This window comes from Henckelia pumila, chromosome 1 (assembly GCF_033568475.1).
Source record: "Henckelia pumila isolate YLH828 chromosome 1, ASM3356847v2, whole genome shotgun sequence".
In the NCBI taxonomy this organism is placed as follows: Eukaryota; Viridiplantae; Streptophyta; class Magnoliopsida; order Lamiales; family Gesneriaceae; genus Henckelia; species Henckelia pumila.
Window position 1 is genome coordinate 63,433,071 of NC_133120.1, and position 19,399 is coordinate 63,452,469.

Genomic DNA, 19,399 nt, shown 5'->3' on the forward strand with positions numbered 1-19,399 from the left:
TTTTGAGATATGACAAGCCTTTTGCAATATTTTCTGTAAGCAACAATAGAAAATATTTGGAACTTTGAAATGTGTATATATATAGTTGGAATAAAAGAGATTGGAATGAAAATTGTAGTTTTTTTTTTTTTTTTTTTTTTACAAACTCACAATCTCATACACTTTTATAGGCCCCAGAATTCATCTCCAAAAGCCACAATGAATGGATGCATCTCTTCATGTCAACGGACAATTCAAAAACAAATTTAAACTGCATATGACAGTTTATTTCCCAAAGTCATATCCTTTTGAAAATTCCAGATAACACCTTGGGACCATTTTATTTCAATTTCAAAATATACGGTCATCCATTCACATTTTTAAGTGTATTTTAATTTAATTGTATTTGTACAAATTCTAACAGAATATACAGCATAATGGTGTTGGAGAGTCACGATTCAACCCTTTTAAAAAAGCAAAAACCGGAAGTGCATAAAAGATGATCATATGCAAGGCTGTAAAAAGCAAGCGCAAATGGAAATTAATCGAAGCTTAAATGTAAAAATTAATATTTGTTTTAAGTAATAGCTTAGAGAATCATGTTAGATGTCACTTTAAGTTGCACTAACATGACATTTTTCTTTCTCAAGAGTCATAGATAATAAAAAGATAATAGGAGATGTAATTTCAAACTATCAAAGTGTACAAACCATAATATTCCTTTTTTTTTTAGAATAATATTCCTTGTTTGAAATAAGGGTAATTTTGTTTTAAACGCTCAAATTCGTTTTGGCTTTTTTTTGGGGATATTAATATATGGTATTCGAGTAAAAACTGTTTCAAATCTGATACTAATATTTTATTTTTGAGTACCAAACATGTATAACAAGTATTTTGATATTAATGACAACGTTTTTCTTTTATCAAATTAAAATCAATACGAACCATTGAGAATATGATACTGATATATGAATTTGAATACAAACTACTTCAGATCTGGTACTAATATATGATAATTGAGTACTCAAACATGTGTAACAATCGATATTAATAAAGTTGTTACAATTTGATAATCAAAACCTTATTTTTTATATCAAATCGAAAATTTGTTATTCATTGTCACATATTAGTATCATATTTTAAATATCTTATATTGATTTACACATGAAAAAGACAAGTGGACTCAAAGAAAGCAAAAATAAGTTTTTGTGGGTCAGAGAATGCAACGACATTTTTCTGCTTAAGTTTGGGTTAAAAATAATATATAATTGCAACAAATTTAAAACCAAATGCATAAAAGAACGCGCACAAGTTTTTTCAGAAAAAAGAATCTCAAATTGTTTAAAATTCAATCTAAAATTGCAACTTGCAAGTAAAACATTGATGCTTAATAAGATCAACCATGGCTATAATTGGTTTTTCCCCATTTGACCAAATTGTTGCTCATTACTCGTGCTTGGTGCTTTAATCTCACTTTCACATCACTGATTGTATCACAAACTTTTCTTGATTAAGAGAAAGAACAGAGGAAAGACAAAACAATATAAGTCATTTCAGAGGAGAAAGAAGCTACACAACATATAAAAGATTCAAAACCTCGTAACATCTAATAATAATCAATGATCTCCATTTCCGCCCCCCACACGATATTCCTGCCCTCCAACTACAAGGTCAGTCACCGCCTCCAGGAAAAGAGCTTCACCGTTGACGTTACTTTTTGCTTAGATCAATTCCTGCCTTCTTAGCAACCGCATCAAGTCCATTCTTCTCTATGGTTTTTATAGCTTTTGTTGATAATCGTAGTTTCACATAGCGTTTCCCTGCCTCCCACCAGATTCTCTTGTATTGTAGATTGACAAATTGCAGCTTCTTTGTCTTGTGATTCGAATGAGAAACTATGTTTGCCCTGTTTGATTTCTTCCCCGTAAACGGACATATTCTTCCTGAAAATTGGAAAGCAGCAATAACAGCTACATAAATGCAATCTCAAATCATTTCATTAATATATTAGAATATTACATTAAGTTTATTATATAAATATTAGACATGAAAAGAATACACCTGAGATTGTGCAAGGATAGTAGAGGTGGTGTATCAGATACACCACCGTCTCATAAAATGATATGTATTGTATTTCAATCACAGAAAGGTGTGAGAAGATTATGCTAAAGCTCTGAATGTATCAGTAATGCATCTTGTTCTTGGATCTACCAGGTAACAAGAATGGCTCCGAGTTTCGGTCATAAAGCACTAGGCCTTGGTAGAACGTAAACCCCCCATTTTACCGCACGTACACCTAAAAACGACCAGAAATGGGAGGAAAGAGGCACTGGTGAACTGCCATGGTTGTTAAAAATTACATTACTTTTTCTAATAATCAAATCATGGCGATAGACTCCAATATGCATCATATTCATGCTATAACTTCTTGTCATCAAGTAGCAAATTTGTACTAACTGTCTAATTTTGATAGCCGACACAACCAGTTAACACCAAAAATACTTGAAAAGGAGAAACACACTCTTTTTTTATAAGAAGGAGAAACACACTCGCACAATTTCTCAAAACGCATCAAATAATCATATATTATCATGATTTATTCCTGGTGCAGTTCATGTCAAAAGTACAGCAAACCAGTTTGATCAATTTTGCACCAGCAAACTTAATGGGGCATCAAAAAGCAACAAGCAATTGTAAACTATTCTCATTGTTGAATTCGAATGTCAGTAATATTTAAAGAAAATACAATGCAACAAAAAACTAAATTTATGTGGTTAGGCCATCAAGGACTACATCCATGACACAAGGCCGGCATGCTAAAACTCAAACCAACTTCTTTAGCCAAGAGTACAATCAACAACTCTTGTTTAGGTGAAAATATAATCATATGCATCAGGTCGGAAATATTTCTCAAGAAATGAAACATACTATCAAATCCAATTTAAAATGCACTCTTTGAACTCTAATACACTTTAATTCAGCTTTCTAATCATAAACAGATGTATACACAAGACATGACCGTAAGCAGTTCTGAGCGTTTTAACAACAATGATTGCTTAGAAACTAATCTCAACTCTTAAACTTTTAAGTACCACTTCAAAATGTCTCAACTCCTAAACTTTTAAGTGCCACTTCAAAATGTCTCACGGGAGCACCCATTCGATGTGGTACTCATAAGTCATAACAATAATACCTCTCTTAGGACAATTTTTATAGCCAACCTGCAGCCACTCTCCTAGTTAGTTACTGCTCCGAAACAGAAGAACGCCAATATTAAGATTTGAGAATCATGCGTAGCTCAAGAGGCAAAACCAAAATGACTAGAATATTGAGTGAGGAGGGCCAAGAAGGGGCAGACTCATGGCGAGATCACTCATATTTTCTTCAAAAATTCTTACTTCGACCCTCTAACTCAAATTCATCGCACCAAAAACCCCTCAAACCAACCCCATAAATCCCATCTCTGCCCCTCGTACCAAGTCAAATTAAGTGCATAGCATACTCATACCGATGTTACAAAGAAAACCCACAAACACAGAAAGAAGGGAAGAAATTTACGTGCAACAGGCAGAAGAGAAGGCCTGGGTAGAGCATCAACCGGAACAGGAGTAGGGATTTGAAAATGGGTCGCTGAAATCTTGGTACCGCTCAGCTGTGATGCAGTGAAATTAAGACCTGAAGTGGTTCTCGACACATTCATCGAAAGCTTATTGAAACCATGGGATTTCGCTGCTGAAAAACCCGCCATTAGTGGTCCGATTGCAGCAGTGATGGTTGCCATTACAGCAATGTTTCCGTTTTCTGTTATCAGATAAATTTCAGAGAGACGAGTGAGAGGGCAGGCGACGAGGGAAAGTTAGCGGAAGGGAATTGTGGGGATAATGATTAAGCAAATTTCGTTTTCGCCCATTCATCTTTTACTGTTTTTCAGTACTACCCCAAAAGATGTTTACATATTATTTATTTATTTTCAAAATAACAATAAATTACAGGGTTTTTTTTTTCTTTTATAAAATTATTATTTATAATTTGATTAGAAATTCTATGCTACACCTAGAGTACTTCCCCCCACAATGTATCAAATATTCTTGGATCATCCACACACATGTCAATTTCCATAAAAATACAAGGGACCCACATGATCTAATGATATAAATTTGGGGATGAAACACTCCCGTGCATAGACTAACCCTGTTTTTTGGGTAGTGTTAGTTTGGTCATGTTAGTGTGTAACTATTTGGCAAATTTCCACGGCTAAAAATAATTGTTATAAAAGAAGGAACTTGATTATTTTCAAATAAATTGAATCTCGAATATAAGATCGCTTTAAACTCGAGAATTTGACGTCAGATTTGCAAGAGAGTTGAGAGAAGAATTTGTTAGAAAAAATAGATATTGAATCTGTCTAAACTAGAGGTTTGATATTAATGAATTGATACTTGAAAGGAAAGAAGTGGCAAACTTTGAACTGTTTCCCACACATTAGGTGCTCAGTTTGAAGCTTCAACATCACATACGGCTGTGAGAGGCCAGCTGACAATCCTTGAATCAAACTAAATTCTAAAACGATTCATTTTCTTTACTTTAAATCGATTTTTTTTAATACATAATAACATTAGCGATATCAATTTTACGATATTGAACCTTAAAAAATATGCCACCTAATCTTTTCCTTCAGAAGGGAAAGGATTGGGACAAGAAGAAAGATAATGTTGCCCAAAAACCAACTCCATGATAAAATTCAAATGCATGACCATAAATAAGGGCAATGAATAAAATCCATTTAGCTGCTTAAGTTTTAGCCTGTAAAACTGATTCGACGGGAAAATAAAAAACGTAGAATTTCGTTTTCATCGATCGAGTGCTCATCCCAGTGATCTGTCCTGGTCCAGATCATTTCATCCATGGATTTTAATGGCATATGCCAACATTTACATATACATCAAGACGATAAAATCCATTTAGCTGCTTAAGTTTTAGCCTGTAAACTAGGGAAATGAAGAATAGATGGTGGCTTCCTGAACTCAACTTCTTCTGGCAAACAAAATGCAGGGAAGCTTCACTCTGATCCAAAAACTAGACACAAACTGAAGATGAAAACCACATTTGATGGTTTGGGTCGCTGCACTGTCAAAATTCGTGAATGCCCACTTTCGAATTGAAGCTCTTTTTACTTGCCAAACCTCCTTTGGTACAGATCATGATCAACATAGGACACTGCTACAACACGACCATCAAATAACCGGCCATGCAAACAATGTGCGGCGGCACAGGCAGCTTCTGCTCTTTTATACTCTACGAGAACAGAGCCAAGCTCGAACAAATACTCAAGATCATATAAAGTATCCTTGTTACAGCCATTCTCATGAGCATTGGCGTCTTTCCTTGCATTACTGTCCAATGCAACAAGATTCATGATTTTTGCATCTTCTTCGGAAATCAGCTCATCCTTCACGAATGGCCTCTCCGTGTCTGTCATTGGAATGGTGTTGGCACTTTTATCACTATGATCAAACTCAACTTCCGAATCATTTTGCTTCTTGGTCGATTGTACATTACAAGCACCAAAGTTTTCTTGGAAGGGTGGGTCATCAAAAGAAGCATTTATTTCTGCTGAAGATGGTTCACAAGTCTCATTTTTCACAGGTTTTTCAGCAACTATTTCTTCAGAAAGCCCATTACCAATGACTGTGAACCCATTGATATCCTCAGGTTCAACTGGTTTATTAACCCCTTTGTTATCTTCCATAGTTCGATTATGATTCTCAAATTCACTTGGAATTTCTCGAGGTGTTAACCTATCTTCTTCCAACTCATCAGTACTTCCATTTAACTGTTCCGTACTACAGTTCTTACTGTCAAACTCAAAGCTGCGCCCATCAATTGAAATATTTGCTTTTTGTACTTCATACGCTTCCATTATGCCAGAAGAAATCGTGGGCTTGATAACATTAATAGATATTACCACACCAAACCTAATCGATGAAAAGATAAGAAAATTATTTATGCACATACCAGCAAGAAATCATAAAGAGATTAATCTATTTATGGAGACCTTGAACACTCTAGCTTTATATCTTCCATTATTTCTTCCAGTCCGGTGTCAGACAACGACAGGATCCCTTCAGGATCCAACTATAAATTGCCAAGATAGGTTGATTAGTTTAAAAGACCTTATTTCAAATAACAGCAGAATAAGACAAAAATGGAGTAAATACATGTCTATGCGACAAAGCACTCACCATATTTTGCAACTTTAGAACAGATGTGGGCTTCGCAAGAAGGGGCATTGCAAGTTCAGGAATCCCATAAAATGGAAGTTTTCCAACATTTTCCTAAAATGAACTATCTGGTAAGGCAATCGAAAGAAGTCCCTCCATGCAACATAAAAAAATGATTAGTTCAAAGAGTAAACAGATAAAGAGATATCTTACCAATAAAGCTGCATCTGGAGTAGCAATTACAGCAGTCACAACTCGTCCACCCAACCTCATACCATTGAGACCAGCACAGGCCTTTGAGGTAACTGAATGGTCAACATACTGAGGTGATGAACGGTTAGTGCCTAATGGAGTTAATTAAAGATAGCGTCTAGAAAAAAAACAATCAAATGACTCTAGCTACCTCGAGATATGCACATGGCTCATCACTATCACCAATAAATTCAAAGTGGTATGCCTTCAGAGGTCCAAAGACTCTAGCAATCTCCAAAAGCTGAAGAGTGAGTTCAAAAGTCAATCGAATAATCAGACATCAAAATATGAAAAGATAAAAAAACACCCCATGTAAAGAACATAGTTTCTTGTTAACTCACCATTTCAGAAGAGACAACTTTTGAAATTCCACCAATAAAGATCTGAAAACTCGAGCAAGATTTTGTCAGAATGTATATGAAGTTTTTTTTTTTTTTTTTATGTAAATGGAGAAAGTTATCCATAGGTAAAGCAGATAGGAAACCAGGTCGTTAACCACATCGTAGTTCTTTTCAAAAGTTTCTTTTTCTTCTTGTCCAGGGGATATATAGTGCACTTAGAAGTTAATAGTTTGTTTTTGTTTCCCTGAAACCAATTTCTATCCAACAAAACAAAAATTAATGTAGTTCATTTTTATTCTCTTGCACTATTTTTCAACCTCTCAACTAAATTATTGCTTTGATTCAACTTTTTTTCCACTATCCTTTTTATTTTATATTATATCCTAATTCCCAAAAATAATATTTTAAACTACTAAATTTTTTTAAAAAAAGTTATATTATAACAGTCAATCACCACCAAACATATTGACTTGATGTCTAAATAAAAATGTCATCCTAAGACATCGTCCCAAAAAATTTTAAACAAAATTATTCCCCAAAACTACCAAATAAAACCAACAAGGCCTGCATGTTCTTGCCGCTGGCGATCCCCATCTCCCACAGGACCATGCAATCCCGTGATCCAAATTGAGCTGATGGCCGCTGCAGAACAAGAGGCATATAACCACTTTGTCCACCCAGATGTGATCACAAATATCGCCATCTGCCTAACATCTAATTATAGGTAATTTAAAGGTTTCGATTTAGAATCCAGGCACTACTAAACTTTCAAGTAGAGAAACGGACACTGGGAATTTTGCACAATCAACTGTGCACTGTGGTCTTATTCTACATCATACAAGTTATATGAAATTCTCTCTCATTTTTATAATGTATCGAGCAGTGGTGTTGGTTATGATTTAACCTCTGCAGTTGCCCTAATGTCATAACAGGCTTCATGTAGTCAGGGACTCGGGTTGATTTTGATTCAACGCCCACAAGCCATCTAGCATAACTTCATGTGACGTAATTAAGTTATGCATCTTTATAATAGGTAATCAGATTGAGAATGCAGGTACTACTATAGGCCCTTCCAGAAAGTACTTAATCACGACTCGAGTGGCTCGGAAGATCTTGAATGCAATTGCCAAGACTCCTCTTTCCAGTAAATTGTTATTCACGCAAGACCAGGTTCCTTAATCTAACATTGACCCCCAGTTTCAAAGGCCGACACAGGAACAAAGCAAATCCTTTATGCCCTCTCGTGGAATGCAGCTAGTTGACAAACAAGTAGGGGATACCATCTAATTTGAATTCTACCTTGGAATTGTACAGATGGAAAGATCGCTCCCTAAGCCTATGCCTAGAGTAAATTAAATATACTTCGATAGAAAATCGGCTCTAGTAAGTTGATGTGGTGGGGACATCGTTTCAGTACAAAAGCATAAGCACACAATAAATTGAGTTACAATGCATCAATCACACACCTTGTGGGGCGAATCTTCTACAACATTCCGAACTGAATCAACGGCAACCAGTGGTTTGTCAGGAGAAGCAGTCTGCATGAAAATAGCAACTGTCTGAAAACCTGCTACATGAATAATAACCACAATATACCTCAGAAAACTGAAAGTTATGCAGAGGAAAAATTCAATGGAAGATAGCAAGTCAAATACAATAGAACACTAGAAAAATAAAAAATAATTTTGATGGTAGGCAAGAAATAAAAATAGTTTGATAATTATATGCGTGACCAGCATTTGTTTAATTAATGGTTAAACTCATAAATTTCACCTCAACGAATTCGGTTACCGACAATGGATTCTAATTCGAAATAACAGGCTAAAAGGCTCCACACTTCAAATTTCAAGGATATATCAACAGAATTTACTCCCTGTAACACCGCAGATACTCAGAAAGGCCAATTACATATGCTTTCTTCGATTTACAAAATTCAGAAAAGTATAAAATCTCATTTTTGACCGATGAATCATGAGTTCATACATCACAAATTCTTTTACTATAAAGGATCTTGTACATGGATTCAAAGCTCAGAAACTAGTCAAGTTCGAGTAGCTGAATATAGGTAATATAAAAAGGTAAATGTGAAGCATTAACCCACACACAGTCTGGTTCTATCCCACCCATATCTCGATAGTAATTATGGCATGATTCCCAACAAGTTTGAAACCACCAGAATATTATGGTTAGTCATCTAATTTAAACCACGTGCAGACTGCACAGACAATTTATAGGCTATAAAATAAAGAAAATGACAAATAGTTAGCCACAAGTAGTAATATACTCCTAAATAGAATTGATAAACAACTATCAAAATTCCAATTATAAGTTTCATAACAGCTATATCAAGATAATAATACAAAGATGAAAATAAAAAAAATCTAATTGTCACTATCCAAATTATGTACATTAGCAATTTTTTCCCTAAAAAAGTCCTCCACGATGAGATGTCTTCAGCAACAAAATATCGTGAATTAATCTGTAACACAATTTATGAAAAGACAAAAGCAGCGAAAGAGCCAGAACAAGACTACAAATGATGTTCGCTCATCATAATGCATGGCCTATTTACCATCTGACAATAAAGACGAGATGTGAAGACTCAAGACTAACTTTGGAATGCAATGGAATTAACTATAAGTCTATAATGCACCAAAGTCATGAATATCGGGTGATTCGGGTTTCAAAAAAAAATCACATCCACCTGTTCTCGAACCTATAAATGAATCAATATCAAGAATCTTCACCTTTTTGTCAAGGTAAAAATCTAACGAGGGGATGTCTGATCCATCCTAACTGAATAAGTGATATTTGAAAAATAAAAAGTTTAGATTGAAGGTTTGACCTAGAGAGAAGAGTAAACCAACACTACATCTTTTCCTTTGACACTCTTTTTCTTTTTGAACAACTTCCTTCGACATTTTTAAGGTGATAGTCAAATGACTTTTCCCAATGTAGTAAAAAAAATTCCAGAAATGGTGTACCCTAAGTGACAGCTTTGAAGAATGCAAAGATAAAAGTCAAATAACAAAGTCAAACACATACACACTTTTAGAAACATTGGAATAAAAATCCAGCAGCGGGTAACATGCACCGCACTAAGATTATGCCTGGTTGAATGATTTTCAAGTGAACTTTAATTTCAAACCAAGCATCATAGAAGCTTCATAGAAAAGGGAAAAAAATAGACTTCTTAGAGTAAAATCATAAATGAAAGATGCAAAACTCAATTGATTTCACTTCCTAACAAACTTGTATTAATTTAGAAAACATGGGCCCATGGGAATGAAATTTTAAATTGTCAATGCATAATAAAATATTCCATTCCACAAAACAAAAATTTCACTTCACAAAGGTAAAAGTAAAGTCATTAAGAAAGTATTGCAGGTAAATACTCGTACAGTTACTTCAGTGTAGTCCCTGGGGCGCCTGATTCTAAGATTGCATCCAAAAAAAGATTTCCCACCAAAAGATAGAGCAACAGAAGCATCCTCCGGAGTCAAGAATTCCAAAAGGGCTTGGCCTTTCTCCTTATTTATCTGCAGTGGTGAGAAAATACTAAATCATTCTCCAAAAAATGCACAAGATCGCAAGTGAAGTAAAATAAGGAAAGGTTGAACATACTATACAGCTGATACAGGGCTGGGTTCCTTGAAGATAGCTAAAACCAGATGACATAAGTAAATTGTTAATACATTCCATTAGATCTTTCTCTGTAGCTGAAGCTGGCAAATTTTCAACGTAAAGCCTCCTCATAGGTCTCGTCGCTTGAGTAAGCTGAATAGAGTCAACAGCATGCATCTGCGAGGATAAGGTCAGAGGAGAAATCCCAATGGATTTTACTAATGCTGGGATCACCGGAATACCAAGGGGAAACTCATTTAAGTTCAATGTTGAATTCTGATCTGAGGCGTGCAAGGAAAAAGTTGAACTGGCAACTATGCTATCTTTACCATCAGCTGGTAAATCCCACCCAGCAAACTTCTTTTCTGGAGAACGGCGAGATGGCGAAGGAGTTTTGGCAGCAGCATTAGTTTTCCTCTTTCTAGGCGAATAACCCCCTAGACCACTAAAAGAAACCATATGTCTCTTGTGACTACTAGATCCATTTCCAGATATCCTCTTATTGACAACATCAGAATGATCTCTTGCTGGCCTGTCCTTCAGAAAATGTGAGGGTGATTCTCCACGGTGCTTCTTATATTTAGATGAGTGTTTATGTTCCTTTGGTGAATATGAAGGAGACCTTTTACCTCGGTGTTTGTCACGCTCTCTGCTCTCAGATTGATTCCTCCTTACCTTGGATTTTTCATGATGGGCACCCATTAATTCTACTCCTTTTGTTTCTGAATTGTGTTTTTTACCAGCAGTTCTACCTCTAGTTTTATCTTCTTCATCTTGACGTTTGTGTTTGGTTTCTTTTTCAGATTTGCCTCTTCTTCCATCAGTATGGATTATATCTCTTCCATTTCTTTTCTTAGACTCCTTCTCAGGGTCACCAGTCGTAAATTTATCGGTTTTCCTGTTTCTGTAAATCTGTCCGTCCTCATTATCAAGTGCTTTCCTATTTAATTTGGATTTCTCTGAACTTCTTTCAGAAATTAATTCCTTTCTAACAAAGTTGACTTGATGATAAGATCCATCATTATAATCATAGGTTGATATGCCATCCTTTTTTCTGTTTTGGTGATTATGTGCTTCACTTTTGCCTTCTGAGGCTCTATCGCTGCTTATTATACTCTTTAACTTGATTTTGGTGTCTCGAACTACTATATCTTTATCCTCGACTAATTTTTCATCCCTGTTAGAAGCACCAGAATCCCCTTTTTTCCAAGGACTAAGCTTCTGCGAATCATCTGACGTATACTTTGTATCTGTTGCAATAAAATCCTCGGTTAGTTGCCCATGGGATTCTGGCGAATGAAGAACTTTTTCAATATAGTCTCTTGATGATGCAATATGTGTCTGGACATCCGCATCTTGCTTAGCTGCATCTTCCCTGGTTTTCCTTCTAAGCATAATATCATCATAACTGACAGGTCTCGTCCGCGCTGAGGTTCCCTCCATGCAATCATCTTGGGACACTTTCTTATTTCCAAGCTTCTCCTTGTGTTGCCGAGATAATGTCATGATGCTGCGTTTTAGCTTCCTAGATTCCAAAGTTTAGGACTGAAGAGTTTCAACATATCCCAATAGAAACTTCTGAAAATTATCACGACCAAAAGATCAAGATATCTTCATATTAGACCCACCAGAGAGAGGGAGTACTTTTTTTCCAAGAAAGAGAATGTCAACAAAAGAACTACAGTTCAAAAGTAAGTGTTTCATATCCATGTTAGCAGGGTCTTTTATCCAAGTATGCTTCAAAAACGTCTGAAGGATAAAACTATTCAAAAAACAAGATGAAACAGTAGCTTCCATTACTATATTCTAGTGCAACGATAATTTCGATCATATTATTACACAAGTGATGCCTATGTACATGAGACTTCAAAATATCAAGAGTCTTATCTCAGAATTACCCATCAGTGACACAAAGGAATTATTGAGTATATACTAATCACTACCGAAGCATTTTACATTTTCATTTTCATATGAGCATGTTTAGCAAGTCATCTTGTACAACTCTCATTCCATTCCAACCTATCGTATAAGAAGTCAAGACACATTTTCAACAAGCGAAAAATCTAGTGGGCAAAAAAAGTCCCCTGAAACTTTGAATAAAAAACGTTTTTCAATGTAGAATTCAGTTCATTCTTATAACCATAGCCTGAACTCTGAAACTGCAGCATATGGATAAAAAAAATAATACTCTGAAGCATGAATCCAGACTAAAATGTAGAAAATACAATAACGAACTGGAGTCTGTTTGACTTTCAAAACCACATCAAGCTGGGTGTTTCCTTCACCACTTTATTTCCTTTCTTTTGATTAGTGAAGTAAAAGTGTTTTGCCACACACTTAAGTCTTTCTTCTAGACACAAAGAATCAATGGTCTGTGTGAAATTCTTGAGAAATATTAGCCTTGGAACTATTCGCAAAAAATAACACACTTCCAGAATGGTAAAGACACTATGAGCTATACTCGCATATTAGTATTTCAATTTACGAATACAGAAATATTGATGACATGAGGACCGTATATACACAGGACTACCAACTTTTTATATTTTCTATTAGGAAAATTAGACACCAAAATTGGGATATATATTTTCATTAAAGCTCCACCCTCCTCTATCTTGCTACTGCTGCTCCACCACTTACTTTACAAAATGCTTCATATGACAAACCATCTGAAATCAATTCACATTGCCCACTTAAAAACAAATTAAAGCAAACACAGACATCAATGACCGATCTTCCTCGGCTATACAAACGAAAATCAACTTCTTGAGTCGGAATAATCCAAACTAGATACTCGCAATAGGATAAAAAAAACACATTAAAATTAAAAAAAAGTCCTGTACAACTATCGGAAGGCAGAAAGGAGAGTGGAGAAAAGAGGGAAACGAGGTATGAATTGGGTTGAGAAAATGGAAGATGGAGAGAACTAACCCCGGCAGCAATGCATGATGTTCCGCAGTTACGGCCTACGGGTGATTGAAGTGTGGAACCTGCTTGTCGGGGCAAATGGGGGTTAGGGTTTTCAAAATATTACAGCAAAATGTTGAGGAAGACACGTTTTTAGCATAAGAAAAGGGAGAAGGAGAATTATAATCTCCATTAAAAGTTTTTTTAATATTTTTTTTTGTGGTTTGGCGTAGGGGTGTTCACAGTTCGGATAACCGCCCGATCCGAATCGAAATCAAAAATTTAGTTCGAACCGAAAACCGAACCGAAAATTCGGTTCGGTTTTTCGGTTCGATTCGGTTCGGTTTTTTTTTCGCGGTTAACCGAACCGAACCGAAAAATCATTTTTTTTTTGTTTTTTTTGTTTTTTTTTATTTTGAATTTGAATTTTTTTACCAATCAATTAACATGTATATCAATATTGTGTGCCCATAAAATTAATTTTATTGAAAAACTGAAATAACAAAAGTCATCCTTCGTTCTTTTTTAAAAAAAACATAATTGGTTTAATTAGTTATCTAATTATTCAAACATACTTGAATTATGGATTCAACTTGAAAAATGTATTGATTTAGTGATTTTAAAAAATATTGATTTTTGAAATAGAAATAATTAAAAATTAATGAAGTTATTTTATTATAATATATATACACATATTACATTATTTTTATAAATTCAAAAATTATTATTATTGAAATTAAAAATATTAGCAATTTTTTTGTTTTAAGTACAGTTATTTTCAAATATATTTTTCGAAGTATTAAATCACAAATATTTGATTTAACCATTAATTTTTTCCAAAAAATTATTCGAATAACTAAAAATATTTATTTTTTTTTAAAAAAAATTATTTTAAATTTTTTTTCAAAAAACCGATTTTTAGAAAAAAAAAAAGTTCAAAATTTTTTTTTTAAAAAAAAACCGAACCGAAAAACCGAAATAATTTCGGTTAAAAACCGAACCGAACCGCCCAGTTCGGTTCGATCCAAACCGCCCAAATGAACACCCTTAGTTTGGCAAGTGTGGGATGGTTCCTAATCCTCTTACCCCATCTTCGTCCGAATATAATTTTTTTGGAAAAACCAAATTAAATTATTATTTAGAAATTTATATTTTTAATAGAGAAAAAACTTTCAATTAGAAACTTATATTTAAAATATTCGGGATCGTTCTTTAGGGTTTTCATTAGAAATATAATTTTTTTATAATCAAATAATTATAAATATGAATTAATTAATTTTTTTTTATTATTTTTTTAAAAAAAGAAATATAATGTCATTTTGTGATCTACTCGATCATGACAACAGTAAACAATTATTCTTAAAATTAATGATATTAAAAATTCGGGATCATTCATCAGGGTTTTGATTAGAAATATAATTTTTTTTATAATCAAATAATTATAAATATGAATTAAATAAATTATTATTAATTTTTAAAAAAAGAAATATAATGTCATTTTGTGACCCTACTGTTTGATCATTACAATAATAAACAATTATTCTTAAAAATTAATGATTGTCATTAATTAATTTCTGTATGGACTTTAGCCCAATATGCCAATAAAACATAATAATAATATTATTTCGGGTCGGGTCGAATCGAAAATCTTATCGATAGTAGATAATATTTCTGAACTCTCTCCAGATATTAATTGGGACAAGAAAAATCTCGAAAACTTGAGAAAAACTTGGGTCGAGATTTTTGCGGGATAAGAATGGATCGAGATTCGGGAAGGGTCGAGATTTTGGGAAAGTTTGACGGTCCTTGTTTGGGGATATGAATTTCAAATTCGTGGATTTCATTACGATTTTATTTTTTAACCAAAATATAGTTTTATTGATAAGAATGAAACAATAGATCAAATTTTAAATCTATACATTATTTATTTACGCATTATTAGTAAAAAAAAATAGAGTGGATTTCGAATGCACCATTGTTGGGTGGATCTTGAAGAGAATTTTATTTCCTAAAATATCTTTCAAGTTTTTAAAAGATTTAATTAAGTTTTTTGTCTTTCTTGAACTTGAAGTTTATATTGATTTGTTTTCTTATTTAATAATATATGAGATATTGTATACATATGATAATATATTTTATTTTTCATAACTTAATCATTTATTCCTTATCTTTGCAGATTCAATTTTGAATCAATGAAATTAGATCGAGCTAATTTTGGAGATAAGAGTTCACGCCTACATAGAAACAAGATCATGAAGGATTTTATAAAAGACGTGGAGGCTTGCATAGAAAAGAGGTCGAAGAGAGAGAGAGCTTCAGAGACTTTTCATGAGAAAGCTTGAGCATACGCCTTGAGGAGATTTTTGAATTATATTTGAAGCTCGTGTTTACTTGGTTGCCGTGAAGTCTTTGAGTGCATTGAAAATTGGTGATTGAAAGTGTTTCTCTCGTATTTGGCATCAAGGATTAACTCCGATTATTGAGTTTTCTAGTTCTATCTTTACTAGACGTTTAGGAGTTTTTTTTATTGTTTATTTTCTCACTTTCTTTTGAGAAAATTATTTTTACAATAATGCACTAGTTTTAGGGTTTTGTAAAATTCTTTATTGTTTTTTTTTTCTAGTGAAGCTTTTTGCCCTGAGGCACTGCACGAGTACTTTGTACTTGTGCTTAATTATACAAGTGTATTTATTTATTTATTTCTTGTTTTATTCACGCTTTTACTATTTTTTCAAAGGAAAATACTGACTTGAAGGTTGCTGTGTCAAGACTTGAAGTTGTGCTGAGTAAGAGGATTTGAAATTGTGTCAGCTAAGGGAAGAACTCGAAAGAGCTAAGGCCATACTGACCAAGTTTAATTCAAGCACAAACAAGCTTGATTCTTTGCTCATTATGGGAAGAGATGGTAAGGCAAGGTTAGACTTTGAGAACAACAAATTTGAAGTTGGTGAATCTTCAAAAGCTCATGTGTTTGTTAGAGAAAGTAGCTGTACAGTGAGCTCTCCTAAAAAGGACACATCAACCGATCTACCTAAATCAAAGCCACAACCTACTGTTCCTAAAAAGCCTGGAAGAAAACGAACTAGGTCATCTGATAATTGTTATCAACTTGGAGAGGAGATGACTTCTAGGCATACAAAGGTGGATAAATTTAACATTTGGCATTAAAAGTTTGGTCATGCTAATTTCAAGACATTAAAGAATTTGAATAAGACAAACTAGATCATCTGATAATTGTTATCAACTTGAAGAGGAGATGGCTTTGTAGGCATACAAAGGTGGATGAATTTAACCATTGACATCAAAAGTTGGGTCATGCTAATTTCAAGACATTGAAGAATTTGAGTAAGCTTGATGCTATCAGAGGTATGCCTAATTTAAAATATGAAATTCTATTTGTGTGTGAGGTATGTCAAAAAGGGAATAAAACTAGGGTGTCGCACCAGATGTTGCCAACATATGAGACAACACGCTGTCTTGAGCATATACATATGGACTTGATGAGTCCAATGGATGTTGAAAGCTTCGGAGGTAAGAAATACTCTTTCGTTTGTGTTGATGATTTTTCAAGATATACGTGGGTAAATTTTTTAAGAGAAAAATCAGATACATTTGATGTTTTTAATAAATTGCTCACAAATTATTAATCTACACAACTTGAAGGTTGTCAGAATTCACACTAATCATGGTAAGGAGTTCGAAAACTCTTCCTTTGCAAATTTGTGCGACAAGAGAGGTATTTCTCATGAATTTTCTGCTCCTAAAACTTTACAACAAAATGAAATTGCTGAAAGGAAGAATAGAACTTTGCAAGATATGACTCGAGTGATGTTGAGTTCTAAAAATATTTCAAAACATTTTTGGGCAGAATCCCTAAACACATCATGTCACATTTCAAATAGAATATACTTGAGAAATGGTTCTACTATGACATCCTATGAAATTCTCATGGGAAAGAGGCCAAAACTTAAGTAATTTCATGTTTTTGGTTGTATATGTTATGTTTTGAATGATAGAGATCATCTTGCTAAGTTTGATGAAAAAAGTGATAAATGTTTGTTCTTAGGTTATGTTTTGAATAGTCGTGTAGTGACTCGCACTATGATCACCTACTAATCAAGAGCTTATGCATGCATTTAACTTAATTAAACAATAATCAGAAATATTCAGTTAAAACCATAAACAAGTTACAATCCCAAAGAAAAAAATCTGTAAATATTGTTATACAACCATGTCGAAGGCAAAATGTATCAACCCAAATACATCAATACTGAAAGCTTAGACAGACAACTCTGTTGGCAACCTGTAGCCTAAGCCCTCCTGGAACCACCTGCCTCGTCCAATCGCAAACCTGCCCCATGGAATAGGGTGTCCAGAAACAACAGTACGAGGACGTGATAAGTACATTTTGTATTCATTAGTTCGTGATATTTTTATGTTTATTTTGTGTGCATTCATATTGTTTTGTGTGTTTTTATGTGTTTTATTGCATTCATGTGTATTTCACTCTCCAGGTTTTCTTTGTAGGAAAAATAGAAATTAAAAGAGTTTTGAAGATAAGAGAAGAAAAAAGAAAAAAAAAAGAAAAAAATCAAGCACTAAAGAAGTTGTTTGCACAACATGTAGTGCAAACGCACAACATGTAGTGCAAACGGATGAAAACAAGCGCGTTAGCGCATGGAAGCTTGTAGAGAGCAATGACTTGCGCTGTTGAGGAGGAAAGAAGCGCAATCGCGCGTTGATGAAGAAGACACGCGTGCGAGCGAGGGCATTAGCTCACGCAAGCACAGAAGGAAATTCCAAAGATTCGAGAGCAGATCGTGCGCGAGCGAGATTTTTGCTTGCGTGCGCGCGAGAGAAGAGTTCAGACACTGTGTTGAAGGCTTGCACGCAAGCGCGTATTTTGTAAGGCATGCGCGCGAGTTCGGGAAATTGAAAATTTCGAAAATCCCTTGTTGCGTAAGGAAATTAATTATTATGGGGTCCAAACACTATAAATAGGAGATTTTAATATTCTTGAAGGGTTCCAGAATTTTCAGAACGTGAGAGGGCGACTACTACTACCAGACTTGGGAGAGAAAATTTCTTCTTTTTTTTTTCTTTTCTTTTGTTTATTAATGATTAAAAACCTTCTTTAAAATCATGAGTTTATTTATTGAGTAGTTTTCTTTTTTCGATCAAGGCCACGTGATTGGGCTAGACAATTTATGTAGAAAACTTGTTTGTTTATTTGAAAATTTTAGACTTGATTTTATTTTATTGATTATCGAATTTATATTTGTCTTGTGAATTTCTTGGCCAGTTATTTTCTTGCATGTTAATTGATTCCAATTCGACAGAGGAGGTTTCGATTTTGATCACTTCGATATTCAACATAGTGTAAAACTGACTAGAAATAGAAATCGGTTTCATTATGCGGTTTGGATATAAACTGAATTTTCACAGTTCGTCATGCATTCAAATTTGATTAGAATTACGAAAGATTCTTTCGTAAATATTTAAATAGGTTTGATTGCTCTAGAAATAGTCATTTGAATAATCTAGGAAAATTCCCATGAATTAAGATTAAGTCTGAGTCTTAAATCGACTACTTGTTACATGAATTGTCTGGTACCTACGTGTGTCCTTGATCGAACTTTTTCTCCAATTTGAAGTCTAGTCTATTTTCTGTCGAGTCTTTATTGAGTTAAAATTTAATTGCAATTTAGTTTCTTAGTTAAATTCTAAAAATCACTCTTTTTTATTAGTCTAGATTAAGTAGAAGTAAATATATTCTGGTAGTCATAATTATACAGTCCCTATGGGATCGATACTTGGACTCTCTGTCCACTATACTATTACTTGACCTGGTACGCTTGCCAGTAGATTTATATCACACCGATTTAGCCGGTCAAGTTTTTGGCGCCGTTGCCGGGGACTGTTTGTGATATCAGAATTTTTGTTCCTCTTGAGATTAGACTGCATTTTAATTTATTTTATTAAATTATGAAATCTCTTATTTTCTTTGAAATTTTCAGGTACTCATCTGCCAGACGAAGAGATGGAGGACAACCATACTGTTTGGGATCTGATTAG

General features: G+C 34.1%; 2 protein-coding genes across 3 annotated transcripts; both read right to left on the minus strand.

Moving 5' to 3' along the window:
* Positions 1–1,395: 1,395 nt before the first annotated feature.
* On the minus strand, positions 1,396–3,857 carry LOC140875070 (large ribosomal subunit protein bL28c). Its single transcript, XM_073278614.1, has 2 exons — positions 3,538–3,857; positions 1,396–1,922 (listed from the first exon to the last, which is right to left on the minus strand). The coding sequence occupies exons 1-2, from the start codon at positions 3,758–3,760 to the stop codon at positions 1,690–1,692; spliced, it is 456 nt and encodes a 151-aa protein (XP_073134715.1). The 5' UTR covers positions 3,761–3,857; the 3' UTR covers positions 1,396–1,689.
* A 934-nt stretch (positions 3,858–4,791) lies between these two features.
* On the minus strand, positions 4,792–13,480 carry LOC140888416 (uncharacterized). 2 transcript variants are annotated; one of them, XM_073296098.1, is made up of 10 exons: positions 13,349–13,480; positions 10,418–11,995; positions 10,195–10,332; positions 8,260–8,331; positions 6,794–6,835; positions 6,604–6,693; positions 6,414–6,521; positions 6,222–6,314; positions 6,035–6,114; positions 4,792–5,954 (listed from the first exon to the last, which is right to left on the minus strand). In XM_073296098.1, the coding sequence occupies exons 2-10, from the start codon at positions 11,921–11,923 to the stop codon at positions 5,150–5,152; spliced, it is 2,934 nt and encodes a 977-aa protein (XP_073152199.1). In that variant the 5' UTR covers positions 11,924–11,995; positions 13,349–13,480; the 3' UTR covers positions 4,792–5,149. The 2 variants fall into 2 exon arrangements, with proteins under 2 accessions (XP_073152199.1, XP_073152194.1); XM_073296093.1 differs by having other exon boundaries at positions 10,189–10,332.
* Between the last annotated feature and the right edge of the window lie 5,919 nt (positions 13,481–19,399).

Excerpts from the sequence above, each read along its gene's own strand:
- LOC140875070 (XM_073278614.1), bottom strand. The coding sequence starts at position 3,760 with ATGGCAACCATCACTGCTGCAATCGGACCACTAATGGCGGGTTTTTCA. Across the intron at positions 1,923-3,537 it reads TTCTCTTCTGCCTGTTGCAC|GAAGAATATGTCCGTTTACG; the intron begins GTAAATTTCTTC and ends TCCAATTTTCAG.
- LOC140888416 (XM_073296093.1), bottom strand. The coding sequence starts at position 11,923 with ATGACATTATCTCGGCAACACAAGGAGAAGCTTGGAAATAAGAAAGTG. Across the intron at positions 8,332-10,188 it reads ACACTGAAGTAACTGTACGA|ACTGCTTCTCCTGACAAACC; the intron begins GTATTTACCTGC and ends ATTTTCATGCAG. Across the intron at positions 5,955-6,034 it reads ATAAAGCTAGAGTGTTCAAG|GTTTGGTGTGGTAATATCTA; the intron begins GTCTCCATAAAT and ends TTCATCGATTAG.